At 37.9% G+C, this 17328-nt stretch overlaps 1 protein-coding gene across 1 annotated transcript in view; it reads left to right on the forward strand.

Moving 5' to 3' along the window:
- LOC126336877 (protein KIAA0100) overlaps positions 1-17063 on the forward strand; it is a 316670-nt gene extending 299607 nt beyond the window's left edge. The window contains exons 37-39 of the mRNA XM_050000988.1: positions 5757-5969; positions 10007-10114; positions 15821-17063. Of these exons, the coding sequence (XP_049856945.1) occupies positions 5757-5969; positions 10007-10114; positions 15821-15871 (372 nt within the window). The 3' untranslated portion in view covers positions 15872-17063. The remainder of the gene's footprint in view (positions 1-5756; positions 5970-10006; positions 10115-15820) is intronic.
- The last annotated feature ends 265 nt before the right edge of the window (positions 17064-17328 follow it).

The raw sequence follows: 17328 nt of genomic DNA on the forward strand, positions 1-17328 counted from the left end.
TCAGTGTGCAAGGAAATTGCAGAACAGTACACGTTCCACTTCAGAGTAAAATATTCATTCTGGAAAATAATCCCTTGACCTTTGGCTAAGCCATTTCACTGAGATATCCTATCTTCAAGTAGTGCTAGTCCCATTAGGTATTCGGGAGAACTTGGGTGAAATTTATAAAGAAGTGAAGCTGTGAGGATGGATCATGAGGTATTGCCCCAGAAAGGCACTGTTCCAGATTTTTAATCCTGGTCTAGCATACAGTTATTATCTGCCAGGAAGTTTCATAAATTTAAGTGGTGGGAAGTATTTTCTGAAAATGTTTGTCTGGAATGTTGCCTTAAGCAGGGTTGCCGACTTATAAAAAATATTGGGGGGGGGGGGGGGGGGGGGGAGGGCATACTGGGAGTCTTTCCCTGGGAAATTTTCTACATTTTAGATGAAAAATAGTGAGTTTTAAAGTTTTTTAAGCATTTTAGAGTAATATGATCAACGTTAGAACCTCGAAAACTGGGCTCTCAATACTCCTGGGCACTCGACATGCCTGACAATTTTTTGGCTTTGAAAAAAGAAACACAACATAAACATGCACAGTATTTCATAAAAAGATAATTTAATTTACAGCAATAATCATGCTTATACACTATTACAGAACAGTGAATATATAGCTCTGAAAGACTGAAATTATATTTAAAGAAATCCTAAACTGTCATTAAAAGAACAAAACATAAAATATTGCTGTTGCACAGTAATAGCACTATGATTAATAAGTGAAATAGCTAATTTAAGCTTACTTTAAATACGGCTCAGGGTTCATTAAATAAAAACAATATCTCAAAGTTAGTGCTTTAATACAGTTAACAAAGTTAATACGGTATGCCTAATACATTCAGTCAAAAAGTATGTAAATGGGGGATTTAATTGGGTCTTAGACCCTAAAAATATTTAATTATTTAAAAATAACTAATACAGTACTGAACTAGTACTAATATTTCAAAACTGGAAATTTAACATTATGTATGTAATTTAATTCTCTGTTTTATAAATATTTTTAATATTGCTCTAAATGCCATTATTAGGGCTAAAGTGTCTTTAGAAAGGTGTAAATGTTGACTGTCTTACTGGATTACTGAATATGAAGTTGTTGATGTCTGCTCGGATATCCAATTCATCAAAAACATCTCAGTGGGTATGAGGAACAGCCAAGTTGTTCAATTTCTTCTGTTCCATTTTTGATCAGAGATATGACTTCAGACGTCTAAGGATGCTAAATGACCATTCTGCTGTTGCTGTCGTGATTGGGACTACTTGGAGAAGCTTAATGCACTTCACATAACATTTTTCCAACTACAGGCTCTTGTGTAATGTACTCTCTTACATCTCGCATGTTTTTTAAGACCAGTTGTTTTTTATTAGCAATATCGGCTAACATATTCAAGTGTAAGAGCAGTCTCTCAGTGTCGAGATCGTTTTTGAAAAACTCAGTTGATTTTTCCAAATTTGTTTCATCTCTGCTTACTAAAAGCAAGCACTCTTGTTCAACTGCAATGACCTGTGTGAGTCCAGTTGAAGCAAACCGCTCAGTAATGCAAGATTGCACCAATTCACAAACTTCAGTGTAAATAAGTTTGTAGTATTCCTTTGGAGTTTTGAAAGTGCAGTGAGTTGGCTTTGTTGTTTTCAAGCTTCTTCGGTATACTTCAATTCCGAGGAAGTGAAGGATCATCAACTTGTGAAGGTTTTTCTTTTAAACACAATCCCCAAAAGTGTTCAAAATTATCACACTTTCCATTCAGTATACTAATCAAGCCCTCATATATTTTTTCCAGATCAGCAACACTTAAATGAAGGCATTGAATTTTTTTCATTGACATCATCTACTGGGTTCATTGCATGACAATAAAGATGTAAAGAGAAATGTCTTGAACTGTAACATTGACTCAATGTACTGCACATTAGTAACCTGCCTCTGTTATGTCCTCTGCAGAAAATGTTTCAAAAAACTCTAGAAGTTCTTCAAACTTTTCATTATTCTCATGACTCTAGAAGCTCGCATAGTCCATCGAGTTGGGCAAAGGGGTCCTAGACCAATGTGGTCGTTGGCACTCTCACAACGTATGCTTCTGAAAAGTCCCATCCTTTTGTTCGATTCCCTTATGGTGTTTATTAAGTTCTTGGCTAAAGCCATAATATCCCTCATAGATGTAAGATGCTACAGACTGTCTACAACTGCCAAGTCTAAACTGTGACAAGTGCAGTGCACATAACATGCTTTTGGTTGTATATCCAAAACTAACTTTTTTTAGTCCTTTGAACTTACCTCTCATACTCGAGGCACCATCATAGCACTGTCTTCTTAAAGTTATCCATTGACAAATCAAGATGAGCAAAATGGTCTTTTGAAATACTAAACAGAGTTTGTGATTCAGTGTTGGGGTCTCATATAAGCCAATAAAGTCTTCGTTGATGATTAAGGAATCATAGACAGTACGAATACAAAATCACACTTGTTCGTGAATAGAAGATTCACTTGTTTCGTCAACCATAATAGAAAAATGTTTAGTCTTCTTGATTGAAGCCAATACCTTTCTCAAAACAGATCAGTGATCTCGTTTTGAATATCATGGGATGTACACTTATACCCCGAATGCCCTAACCAATCTTTAAACTCAGGTATGTCATTTTTTCGGAGTTCCAACACTAGAAAAAAATTTAAGTTTACATCTTCGTGCCCTCTAATTGCTAGTCCTTGTTGGCATAGAAATTGCATGGTAGTGAAAATTGTCTCAAGAGCTAAATGGTCTTTCTTCATATCACTATCTATCTGTTCATTCAATTGGGAGACCACACTTCGATTAGTGATACAATTTACTTTCAGAACACCTTCTTTATGCGTAAATATATTTTCATGAAGAGAGAATTTTTCCAATTAGAAAACCCTATGAAAGTAAATGCATCTTCTTTTTTTGAAGAAAATTGTAATAGATTTTTAGCATCTGCCTCTTTATAGGTTTTGCAAAAAACTTTTTCGGTAGATGCTTCATATTATAGCTATGTATATTTGATTGACCAAGAATTCTGAAATGATCTTCACGTACCAGATTGTCCAGGTTTTGGCTGTGAATGGTTCTCGCCTGAAGACAACGAAGCAATTGATGACACAATAATTGTTGGAGGTTGACTTGCAGTATCATCAGCTTCCAAGTGCACCTTTTTGGTAACAAATTTATCCGTTGCAAACTTAATTCACGACACACTAAGAGACTAAAGAAAATGAGTAAAATGTAGTCATATAAAATAGTCCACTAGGCACTAAAGTCGGAACACTTAACATGTCTGCAGCATCCACTGAACGAAAAGATCCACACTGAATGACTGCAAATATATATATATATATATATATATATATATATATATATATATATATATATATATATATATAATGTCTCAAAGCGTCAAAGGTGACGCAAGGTGGACTGTTCCATGTGCTTCTGCTCCAGTCGTTTTGATGTAGCTACGGCCACAGCACTGGCCCACAGGTACCAGACTTTACTCGAAGGTTCGTGTACCGGGACAAATTCTAAGTGTGCCCTCAGCACCGTAACACTGTCGCGATTCATACCACTCGTTTTCAGTTAACCTGCTTACTACTGTAATAATTATTTGTTTTAACACATTACTGAATGTATTGTAAAAGGTAACTATTGTCAAACAAGAAAAATAATAATTTCCAACATAATTTTGTGATTTTACAAAGCATAATACAACTAACAATTTTCTTAATGGGGGGCTCTGCCCTCCCCCCCCCCCTCCCCCCCTCCCCCCTCCCACACCAAACGAATTTTTGAGGGGGCTCGGGCCCCCTCAGGCCCCACGGAGTCGGCGCCTGTGACCTTAAGCACCCTGTACACGATCAAACAATTTGTCAGACTTTACTACAACATTTGTCAGACAAAGAATGTGTGTGGCACAGTTGATTGAAAGTTTGATTGACGGCAGGTTTTACAAAGTGACAGATGTTTGTGTCAGTGTTTCACTGTGCATCTTTAGTGAAAAATAGTATTATTTCTGTTTATCTCCCTGTATCACAACTATGGAAACTGCTTTCAGGGATAAAACAAAATGGGGCTGGCAATTACCAAAAGAGTAGAGGTGTGTTGTCTTTCCCAACCATATATTACCCAGGAAGAGATTAAAAAGTAAATCAATCTTATATGCACAACATACAAGCAAGAGTGCACTAAAATAAAAATAAAAACTGAAGCTCTCCTGTTCTTCCTTGTAGTAATGAACTGTCATTAAATAAACAAGTAGAAGAGAATAAACATAGAAGAGAATAAATTTCCACATACTTGTGTTTTCTTTTTCAGTGTGAGAGCAGAGTAACTCGGTTACTAAAAGATTGACTGTCCATTCAGAAAAAGTAGATGTAACCATCAGGTTCTGAGTAAATTCCCCTAAGTGATTTTCATGGGTACATTTCTCTTTCAATTTTAACTATTCCCCAGGCCAGTGTTTTGTTGTCTTTATCTTCTTTATACACAGTGTTAAAGTCAATGGGAGAACCACTTTGTCTGCATTGGTAGCCATTCTAACTTTCTTCAAAATAGTTCAGGACATGAACAGCATCTGCTTCAAAAGTGAGGTTAAATTGACCAACTTTGTAGGTACTTGTACAGGCTTGTTAACAATCCCAAGTAGAAAAGAGCAAAACTGACAAACAAGTTTGAACATGCATGGCTCTACTTTACATTGAAGTGAAATATAAGCAGTAAACATTGTACACAAGATGAGAACAGAAGCTCCCAAAATATGGTGCTACAGAAGAATGCTGATGGTTACATAGATTGAGTAACAAATGAATCTGTACTGAATTGAATGAGAGGGAAAAACTTTGTGGCATAACTTTATTAACTGAAAGGATACATTGAGGCGTTTATAGAATACATCAAGGAGTATTTAATTTGATAATGGAGGGAAGGGTTCAACATAAAATTTTTAGAGGTACACAAAGGCTTGACTGAAGTAAGCAGATTCAAGTGAGTGTACCTGGTAGCAGATATACATGAGTGAAAATATTTGCACAAGATCTGTAAGTGTGAAGAGTTACATCAAACCAGTGTTTGGACTGATGACTACAGCAGCAACAGCTCTTGCTATCTGCTTTCTAGGAGAAGTTTGATAATAAAAATTTCATATATAAATATCAGTGAACAGTAGTGCTTATTTATATGGCTTAAATGGGTGCAGTTTCATGACAAGGTCTATCCCATTACAGATGTTAATAATGGAGACAGTAAAGATAACCACTTACTATGTAGCTGAAGTGTGGAGTGGACAGCAGGCTCATATGTAAGACTGAAAACTTGCTGAGATTTTGGACAGTATACTACAACAGAGCAAAAATTGAGATCCCCCTCCTCCACCCCCCCTCACACACACACACACACACACACACACACACACACACACACACACTAATGTGCACATCTGGGTCAGGAGAGAGAGAGAGAGAGAGAGAGAGAGAGAGAGAGAGAGAGAGAGAGAGAGAGAGAGTTGTCTGAAAGCTCAGTAATAAGCTGAATGGTAGGTGACTACCTCTATGCCTTGCATTATTTGTGTTCTACGCAGAACTAAGCTGTAGTGCTCAGAATCTCTGTTTCTACAAAAACGGTTATCTCGTGTTGGGTTGTGACTGCAAACATTTGAGAATCTCTGTTCCCTCTCACACATAGTTACTCCAATAAAGATGACATTTATTTTTACAGGAGCGAGCTGAGAAAAATAAATTATTTATTTACATAAAGATACCAGAAGTGCCAGTAAGGGTGAGCTATAAAGGCAATAAGGATAAAAATTTGGAAGACATTAGAGATTTCAGTTTGGTCATTCCAACTCTGGAATATCATAATGTGACTTGGACATGGCTGGATTTATTGCTGGCTATGAAAAGTGATAGTAGGAGAGTAATTCTTTCTCAGGTATGGATGATAAGTTGTAAATTGCTATAAAAATTAAAATTATTTTATTTATTTACAAATAGAAAAAGTAAGCAGCTAATACTCCTCTTCAGGAGCAAAATTCCAGTGCTGCTACACACACACAAAATGTGCTCTTTGTGCTGTAAATTCCAACTCACTGTTTGTGCTGCACATTTTCTATTTTCTGAGTATATCATCTTTCTTTGCCCTCTCCTCCTCATTTCTATTATTATTTCTTTCCTTTCTCAGACGTTATGTCTGGTTAAAATGGTTAAAAATGAAAGTGACACGGACCTTGATCAAGCGTGACTTCCTTTTAACTGTACAGTATATGGTACATTGCATTTAGGAACTTTCGGGTAATTGAACATGTATCAATAATTACAGATTTCTGTAGTTGTATATATATGTTTGGATGTAGCTGTATTGCATTGATGTACTGGTGGATATTGTGTGGTATGACTCCTGTAGTTGATAGCAAAATTGGTATAATGTCAACATTATCCTGATGCCACATGTCCTTCACTTCCTCAGCCAGTTGGATATATTTTTCAATTTTTTCTCCTGTTGGTTTTTCTGTGTATTTGTTGTATTTGGTATGGATATTTCGCTTAGTTGTGTTAATTTCTTCTTTTTATTGGTGAGTATGATGTCAGGTTTGTTATGTGGTGTTGTTTTATCTGTTATAATGGTTCTGTTCCAGTATAATTTGTATTCATCATTCTCCAGTACATTTTGTGGTGCATACTTGTATGTGGAAACGTGTTGTTTTATTAGTTTATGTTGTATGGCAAGTTGGGGTGTTCTGCATTTGCTAATATTGTACACCCGCTTGTGATGTGATCCACTGTTTCTATTTGTTGTTTGCAAAGTCTGCATTTATCTGTTGTGGTATTGGGATCTTTAATAATATGCTTTCTGTAAAATCTGGTGTTTATTGTTTGATCCTGTATTGCAATCATGAATCCTTCTGTCTCACTGTATATATTGCCTTTTCTTAGCCATGTGTTGGATGAGTCTTGATCGATGTGTGGCTGTGTTAGATGATACGGGTGCTTACCGTGTAATATTTTCTTTATCCAATTTACTTTCTTCGTATCTGTTGATGATATGTGATATAAAGGGCAGCACACCCCTATTGGAGTTGGAAATGTCTTTTTTTCCATGGAGTGGATGATGATTCACAAAATTAAAGTGACTAAGCCAGTACAGTATACAGGGTGCTTATAATTAAAATTAAACTTTCAAACCACTGTAGAAATAACACCACTGGTCAGAATGTCAAATTGCAACGGAATATTATCGGAGAAGGGGGAAAAAGTATGGCAGAAGAAAAATAAATAGTTTCAAAATGTAGCAATAGATGGCACTGTAAGCATCACAATTTAATAGTGGTCGACTACAAATGACAAATGAACCATACAGCAATGCCTAAGGTGTACGTTTGACATCAAACAAACTGTACTACTCGATGTGCATGGGTGTACAGGTGTGATACTCTTAGTTATGTAATCCCATCCACCATGGATCACATTGAATAGAAAAAATTGGTTTTTAATTGACCTGATGCCAAAAACTGCATAAAAAGCATCAGTGAAAATCAAATTGGACTATTAATTTCTGTGTGACTGGCGCAGAATGTGTTCAGTATGCTCTCCACCATTTTCTGCAACAAGTTGAAACTGAGAAACAGCATGTTCCACAACTGATCAAAGTGTTTCCAGGGTCATGTTCAGAATGTGTTTCACAATGCATGCCTTCAATGCAGCTAAGTTTGTAATCGGAACACTGAACACAGCATCTTTCAGGTAGCCTCACAGCCAGAAGTCACACAGATTAAGATCAGGTGACCGGGGCGCCAGGCTGCAGAACATGGCAGCAGATAATTCTAGCATTTCTGAAATGGCGTTTCAGTAGCTGCTGAACTGGATTTGTAGTGTGCAGCCATCCCCACGCTGTTGGAGAGCTGGTATGATGTGATTGCACAAAAGACACTCGTAGCGCTTATCAGTGACAGTACAAGTAACAGGACCGGAAGCACCTGTCTCTTCAAAAAAAAAATATGACCCTATGATAAATGATGCCATAAACTCACACCACAAAGTGACTTTTTCAGGGTGAAGATGTACTGGTTGATTTGCGTGTGAATTTTCCATTGCCCATATTCGACAATTCTGTGTATTGACATATCCTGTCAGATGGAAATGGGCTTCGTATCCACAAAATCTTCTGTATCCAATCATTGTCCACGTCCATGTGAGCAAGAAATTCTAAAGCAAAGGTCTCTCTTGCTGGCAGGTCAACAGGAAGCAACTCGTGTCCATGGGTAATTTTCAATGAATAGCAGAGAATGATGTTTTGTAGGATTTTACGCACCGTGCTAATCGGTATGTCCAATGTTCGAGCAATTCTTTGTGCACTACATGTTTGCACACCACCACTCTTCTCCTCCTGCATAGCTGTGGCCACTGCTTCCACTGATGTGGAATCAATTCGTTTACTCCCTCTACCAGGTTGCACACCAAAAGAACCCGTCTTTTCGAATTTCTGAATCATTTTCTGCAGAGCAACATGTGCACAATCATTCTTGGAATACAGCTTTACAAGCAGAGCACAATCCTGCATTGAGACAATCTTGGCGAATGTCGCAGACATGAAAGGAGGAAAGCTGTGTACCCGGAGTGTTTATACCAAGTTCAGTGGGTTGTGCAGAGGGGTTTTCATTTACGTATTCTGACCCATACAACACCATCTATTGATCAATTTTCACAATATTTTTTTTTTTCTTCTGCCATGCGTTATTATCCTCCTCCGATAATATTCTGTTGCAATTTGATGTCATTCTGACCAGTGGTGTTATTTCTACAAAGTTTTGAAAGTTTAACTTTAATTATAATCACCCTGTATTTAAGCAAAAAAGGCCATAAGACATAACAGTCTTGTACCTCTTCCACACCTTTCACTGCTACAGTGAAGACAATTATACAAAAAGTTAGCATATTGACACAGAACAGGCAACCAGAATTAGAGGGTAAAAGTCTGCACTTGGCAATGAACTTGTAAAAGTGTACCCTGAACTATTTCTTGAATGTCAGCTTTGAAACTTTCTTTCTCTAATGTAAATCTCCATACATTAGATTTGCCTGCTGTAATTTTCAGGTCTCATTAGTCGTATTCATCTTTACAGTACCTCTTTGATTGCATTACGTTTTTAGAGCCTTCTGAGAGAACTGCCTTTCATTTTCAGCATTTGAAATGAACCTGTATTAGGATTTTTATATTATTTTTTAGTATGCTCTTTGCTATGTTCTTTTTCATCCTAATAAGTGCCTGTTGTCTGCTGCAAAGTTATTAAGGAATTTTCAGTAGTTCATATTCTTTGCTTTTATAGCCCTTCTATTTTCTTTTAAATTCCAAACATGTTCCCATCTACAGTTCTTCTTTATATATAGGTCTTTGGTAGCTGTTTAGTGATTGCCAACCTTAGTGTTTTAAGTCCCATTCTGTATTATTTTCCTCCATTTCTTTATTGGTTTAGCTGTTGAAGCTACTTGCTCTCTCTGTATAAATTCCTTGTTCTTCTCAGTTCCCATTCATGTCTCATGTAGCACACAGTACAGTCTTAAATTTAAAAATGGAATGATCCAGGTCTATACTGTAACTTCAACGATTTCCCCACTTTCTTAAATAGTGTAACCATTATTTAATGTCGCATGTAGCCCATGTTTTTTATTTATTTTTGGACACAGGAACTCCGAATAAGGTGTTCATTAAAGCTTACAAAATCCCAGCATTCTTGATAAACAAGACATTTAAGTATTTAAATACCTTTGTTATAAATTATGTTTGTTTCTTCTTAAATTGTAATATGAGATCTCCAATATCCTTGTAAAATTTATCTGAAGATAAATAAAATTTCTGCTGCTGCTGCTCCTACTACTGCTACTACTACTACTACTATTACTACAATAATTTTGTATACTTGTCAGTGTTACAGATACTTTTAAAGCACTAACATTTTCTTTCTTTTTATGCAGGCAATCAAGCAAAAATTACAAATTAAAATGAACAGGGTGGCTACAGACGAAGGGGTGTCCCCACAAGAGGAAGACAAAGCAAGAATACTGTTTGGATCAAGAGTGATGGTAACTGTCTATGTGGAATACCATTTACATTTTATACAATTTTTATAAGTTGACTGCTCTTATTGTAATCAGCATTCTAAGATACTTGTGTTACACTTGTTTCGTTGTCTAGTGAAGATGATACCATGCTTAAAATACTATATGCAGAATAGGAAAGTAATTATGTCTAAATACAAGGCAGGTGTAAAATTACAATATAATGGAAAGGATAGTTGCTACTCACAATATAGCAGAGATGCTGAATCGCTGAAAGGCACAATAAAAAGACTATTGGAAAGTGTCAAAATATAGACAACACATGCAAGTGCGCAAGCGCGCGCGCGCACACACACACACACACACATACACACACACACACACACACACACACACACACACACAAAGAACTACTGTCTCTGGCAGCTGGAGCCAGACTGCAAGCAGTAGCGCATTACGGGATTTTTTTTGGGAGGGGGGGGGGGGGGGATAGCAGGTTAGGGGTGGGTGATGGTAAAGTGCTGCTGGCAGCATGCAGATACAAGGTAGAGAGTATGGCAGCTAGATGCTGTTGGGAGGTGAGTGCATTGGTGGAATGGGAACAGAGGGGGAGGCTACATGGGTTAGGATGACGACTAATGAAGGCTGAGGCCAGGAGGGTTACAGGAACATAGGATATATAGCAGTGAGAGTTCCCAAATGCACAACTCAGAAAAGCTGGTGTTGGTGGAAAGGATCAAGATGGCACCGGCTGTGAGGCAGTAATTGAAAAGGAGGACGTCGTGTTAGGTGGTGCGCTCCGCCACAGTTTGTCTGTAGCCATTCTTGCAGACAGACAGCTTGTAGGCTGTCCTTTCCACACAGAATGCAGCACAGCGGTTGCAACTTATCTTGTAGACCACATGACTATTTTCACAGATAACCCTGCCTTTGATGGGGTAGGTGATGTTTGTGACAGGACTACAGTGGGTGGTGGCAGGAGGATGTATGTGACAGTGCTTGCATCTAGGTCTGTTACGGGGATGCGAGCCATGAGGCAAGCAGTTGGGAGCAAGGGTTTGTGTAGAGATGGATGACAGTTTTGTGTAGGTTCAGTAGGTGGTGGAATACCACTGTGGGAGGGATGGGAAGGATAATGGGTAGAACATTTCCTGTTTCAGGGCACAGCGAGATGTAGTCGAAACTCTGATAGAGAATGTAATTCAGTTGTTTCAGCCCTGGGTGGTAGTGAGCCATGAGGGGATGCTTATATGATGTCTTCACGGGTTGTGAGCCGAGTAGCGTCGTCTTCTCGTAGCAAGATTTCGATGGAATGAGTCTCCATCATCTTCAAGCGAAGTGTCGGGATATCGTCGGTCACGGGCTGATATCTCTGCTGGACCACTCTCGGCTTCCTACCGCCAGCCAATCACGCGCCCGTGGAATCGCCCGATACGCCTTGAGGCGGCCAGTGGTGGTGGAGAGAGGGGACCGGGGCAGGGGGGGATGGGGGGATGGGGGGTTGCGTGTTTCGTGTCCCGGCATCCGTCTCTGTTCCAGCCGTGGCCCTTGGTGGAATGGAACGTTCTTCTCTGATTTTCCTGATTGCAGGCTCCCAGGCTGTGTAGAGATGGTAGCCACTGTTGATTAGGTTGTCGTGTAACCATATTTCTAGGAACTCTTTGATTGCTGAGTCCCAAAATCCATTTATACTGCATATTTTCTTTGTCTCTGTGAAATTTGAAGTTTCTCATCAGTACTATTTTCTACCACAGCAGATTTGTTGATCTGGCCCGAGCATACATGTCTGATGTATTCATTATGGCGCTATGAGATGCATCGTTGCGTCTGTCCTATATATTGCATCCCACATTCACAACCGATCTTGTACACACCAGGTGTGTCAGACCTCGTGGATCCTTGGTTGAACTGACAAGGTATTTGATTTTTCCCGCTGCATGGAAAACGGTCTTCATTTCATGTTTCTTGAGAAATCTCGTGATCTTGGCTGTTGGAGGACGTGCGTATGTCAAGAACGCACAGCCCATTGCTTCGTCTTCATCCAGTCTCTCTTCTCTCTTCTTGTGGTCGGTCTTCAGAGCTCTCCTTATTTGTGTCTCACTGTGTCCATTTTTCTTGAAGGTGTCCATGAGGTTTTGAAATTCTCCTGGGAAACGTGTTATCACAGATCGACCTGGCCCTGTGCACTAAGGTGTTGAGTACAGAATTGCGTTGCGCAGGGTGGTGGCACCTGTTGGCATTAAGATAGGGGTCCATGTGTGTTTTCTTTCTGTACACTGCGTGTCCCAGCGTGCCGTCCATGTTTCTTGTGATCAGGATATTCAGAAAGGGTAAGCTTCAGTTCTCTTCTATCTCCATGGTAAATTTGATATTTCCATGTATACCATTGAGGTGTCACTGGAACTCTAGCAGTTTGTCCCTGCCATATGGCCAAACTACAGAAGTATCATCAATGTACCTGTTGAAGGCTTTTGGCTTATGTTTAGCAGTGTTCAGTGCTAGCTTTTTGCAGTGCTCCATGTATAGGTCGGCTATGCCTGGTGCAACTCAGCTGTTTTTCACATGGTGTGGACCGTAACCCATCAAGGGTTTTAGCATTTGTGATGAATACTTAGCAATACTATATGTCAGCGAGTTAATAGTGTTCAAAATAGGTTCTAATGGGATGCCTTCTTTGTGGGCCTTTGGGAGGCCATAGATACGTGGTGGTGCTGGTACCATCGGGTACAGCTTCCTGATGATATTCTTCTCTAGTCCTGAATTTTTGAGCGTCCCAACGGTCTTGTGAGTCACTGTTGTGGTGGAGTCCTTCCCTTGTCGTTTGCAGGCAGTATCCAGCAGGAGGGTGTCGATTTTTTGCCAATAGTTTTCCAATTTAAGCAGCACTGTCGCATTCCCTTTGTCTGCTGCCAAGACTACTGTGTGTACTGTGTCCTGGTCCTCCCTGAGTGCCCTTAGTGCCTTGTGTTCTGCTGCTCTCCTGTAGGATCCTTAAATCGCATATGATTTAGCAATGAATCCACCTTTCATGTCGGTGGAATGGTAAATAGGCATAATGTCTGTATATGGGGTTCAGATTCTCCATATGCTACTGTACAGTTACTGCAAGACAGCGAAAAAGTGAATGTTTGGTGCAGCTGCATGCATTAACAAGGTTTTTGGACCTTTTTTTTATTTTTTTTGGAAAAATACATTGCCGCTAACATTTACTTAGACTTTTGCAACAGTTCACTGCCCCACAATTAGAATAATATCAGCCATGGATAATTTTCCAGCAAGATAGAGCACCCCCTCCACTGGGCTTTGATAGTACCTGCTTTCCTGAATGAAGCATTTCCAGATCGGTGAATTGGAAGGAGCAGTCCAACACCCTGGCCACCCCACTCTCCAGACATTACGCCCTTTGACTTTTTTTTTTCTGGGACTATATATTTTTGTGACAAAGGCTTTGATGGCTGAAAGCTAACTTTCGGACAGTGCCTTTCTGTGACTTAGCATCTCTGCTATATGTCAAATGAATTCACAATTGTGAATAATGGGTACCATCAGCTGTAGAATGGAATGACAACAATGAACATTTTTGCTAGACCAGTACTCGAACCCAGATTTCTCACTTATCGCGAGTGGTCGCCTTACCATTTGACTGTCCCTGCACAACTCATGTTCAGACGAAAACTTTCATATTTCATCAACCAAGTTTGGTTCTAGCCGTGATTCATGCATGGACCGTGATTCATGCATGGATAGCCAAACAGTAAGGCAACTGCTTACAATAAGCGGGAAATCAGAGTTCGAGTCCCGGTCTGGCACAAATTTTCATTGTCATCATTCCATTCTACAGCTGATGGTAGTCATTATTCACAATTGCGAATTCAATTGAGATGTTTCATAACAAGCTGTGGTCACTTCATTGCATTGTCATCAGAATAATGCAGGCACTGCAATATCATATATCTGCTATATGGTGAATAGCAACTATTCTTTTCATTATATAGTTATGTTCCATCCTGAATTTTCCACAGTTTGAATTTGCATTACATATTTCTTCAGAATTCCATTCACACTCAACCAGGGACTTTTTGTTGTTTTTCCTGATTTGATTACTGCCTTTACTTAACATTCGTTGTTCCAGAAAATTACACACTTATGTGCCACTGTGTATTCTTTGATGAAGTTTCTTAATTAAAATTTATCAGTGTCAGTTTTTACAATGTAAACACTGCTGTAGAAATTGTGGCTAGGGATTCTTTTTATGTAAGTAATTCTGTCATATAAAAATTTTTATTTGATTCACAGCTGATGAGAGAAATAATTGCTAACATTGTTTAAAATACACATTTTTATAAGGTAATATTGCTCTTGTTACATTTCTTAAATGTGCAATAAACAAAGTTTGTTATGTGTATGACCTTAAGGAAGACATAACAGGGGGACTAAAGCAACCTTGTGTTAAAAATATCGAAATTGTACTGTGTAATCAAACTCCAGATAGTTGTATTGTTAACAGATATTTGTTATCATCCTGTTTCTTTTTGTACATCTGTCTGCTTTGCAGAACTTTTGCTGTTATGTGAGTAGTGATTTGTTATGTACATGTCCATGAATACAAATTAGACTCTGCTACATACTTTATGCTTATTGCTTTTGCTTGAAAAGTCACACATAATAATTATGATGAGGAGTTTCATCCAAAAGTAAATATTTTTCAGCTTTTTCATTTAAAACATTACCAGTGGGCAGCTGAAGCATTGTGGAATCCCTATCACATTTATAAAAAACTAATTATACAATGTTCATAAATTAAGGGAAAGGCAACCACTCACTTATAGCAGACTTGACGTGTGGAGCATAGAAACATAAACAAAAAAACATATTTGCACTAGTTTTTGTGCTCTTGCTCTTTTCTAGTAAAACTACAAACATTCACACACAAAACCACGCAGAGACCCAAATGTACACTTCAGTGGCCATGGGGAGTACAGTATACTATGATTCAGAATTTTAGAGTATTATACATTAATGATGTGCTGTGAACAGTCAAGTGCATTTCACATATTGTCTGAAGCTATTTCTACTTTTCTTTCCTCCTTGCTTGGCCACAGACAAGAATGTATGTAAGGAACAACTAATAATGTCTGTATAAGAGGGAAAAAGAGAATGCCTTTGCAGTTTTTATGATAGATCGATTAGTATTGTGTATTGATTATTAAATTTAGTTATTTTCAAGTGCTTTCCATTATTTTGTGTTCCTCTTGCACTAAAATTTCCAACAACCCTGTATTTCCCTCAGTAATTATAAATCACTCAGCATTTGTGATTCTTCAGTTTCTCCCAGCATATTTCTTGCTCGAACAGTCCATGGGTGTACTGCCGGTCCTTAGTGTCCATTGTGCCCGTTGGACACTATGGACCGGCAGTACACCCGTGGACTGTTCGAGCATTCATCATTTGTTTTCTATGTCAGTGTGCTTGTTAACCACCTGTAATTTAGTTTGTGTAATAATCTGCGATAACTGTCAATGAATAGGATCTACTATTATCAGAATATGAGTAGCCAAGATACTGAAAAAGAAAGTGGCAGAACTGAAAATGGTATATACAGTACTTACAAACATTATAGTTCCATAACAGTGTTAAACATCACATTTTGTCAAATATCATGCAGTTTCATTAGTTATTTAGTTTTATGTTTTGTGTAACAGAGAATACTAAAGTTCACTCCTTTTCCAGCCAGTTGAAAGCAAATCTACCAAGAAAAGTGTTTTCAAGTTTCCTAAATGAAGATGGACTTGTTGTGGGTGCTTGAACATGCGAAGATTGAAAAAGAAAAGAGGTAAAGTTATTTGAATGATCCATCAGACTTCATTCTTCTGGAGATATTGTGCACAATGGTGATGAATGCAGCCACCAGCTACAAAAGTATTATCTGTATTGGGTGCAGAATGGACTGGTATGCAGTAACATTTCTTTTATCTCGGCTCTGTGAACTGTTATAACAGGAGAAAGATTCAATGGGTTGCAAGTGACCCACAACTGTGCAATACAAATAACTTAATTTGAACAGGTGCTGTTTGTAAAGATTATTTTCAAAGGCTGTTTTTATTTTGAATGGTTTATTTGTGCCTTTTGTATATGCTGTAGCTGTTTTAGGATAACTATATTAACTTTACAAAAGTTACATTGTTTTTAGAAACTTCGTTCTAAACTTTACATAAAAACTGAAACAACTACTCTAGTCTATTGTGAAATAGTGATGAGTATTAATATGGCTGTGAATGTAACTTTTATTAAAAAAAATTCACAATTGTTTTAAGTCTTTAATTTGAATCTAGTTTAATATGCATATTTTTCCAGTTAACCCTTGGAACTGTGTGTTACAGCTTCTACGAACCTTGTCCTAATATTTCAAACAGAAATAATTGTAATAAATTAGAAAATGGTTTTATTAAACTGACAGAATAGGAATTGTTTATACACTGAAAAGAATTGTTAGAATGAAAAAAAGAGAGTTATGTTCCTGGAATTGCTAGAAAGATGAGATATTCTTCAATTTTTTTACCTTTAGTGAAAATATGCTCAGCTCAGGTGGAGGTATGTTAGACTTTTCTGACACTTTCACAGGTATAATAAAAAGAGCTGAAAATACTCAGCAGCTTGATCTCAAAGGTTCATGTCCAGCTAAATGAACAGGCCTGTTCCGACTCAGTCATAAAAACTTTATTTCATGTTATTTCAAATATTGTGCTGATTTGTGGCTGGTGTAATTGAATTTCCATCTGGCTTTCATGTAATTGTTTTGGAAATCTACATTGTGACTGTTGAAAGTATTAAAATAGATTTGTGTGATAAAACACACACAGGTCTTTATCAGTTTCAGTCTGACTGTAACAGTTTTGCTTTTATATACTGCAGAATTTACAGAACTGGGTCATTTGTTAAAATACTACCATTAAAATACACTTGGACACTTCCAGCTTTGAACTGTCATTTATTAAATACCCTCTCTGTTTTATGAGCCCACTGACCGAATTTAACAATAAAGACAGAAGAAGTAGCCATGGTATAAAAAATAATTTCGTAAGTATAAATTAATAAAATATCAATGGATGATCTTTTGATATGTTTCTTCCTCTGCACTGTGCAAGGTTGCCTTTTTATGTGAAAGTAATGTGTTGGTTTTAAGATGTATCTAGCTTTCTCAATTAGAAGAGGAAATAATGCGAACAGTAAGCAGAACA

This window comes from Schistocerca gregaria, chromosome 1 (assembly GCF_023897955.1).
Source record: "Schistocerca gregaria isolate iqSchGreg1 chromosome 1, iqSchGreg1.2, whole genome shotgun sequence".
Lineage (NCBI taxonomy): Eukaryota > Metazoa > Arthropoda > Insecta > Orthoptera > Acrididae > Schistocerca > Schistocerca gregaria.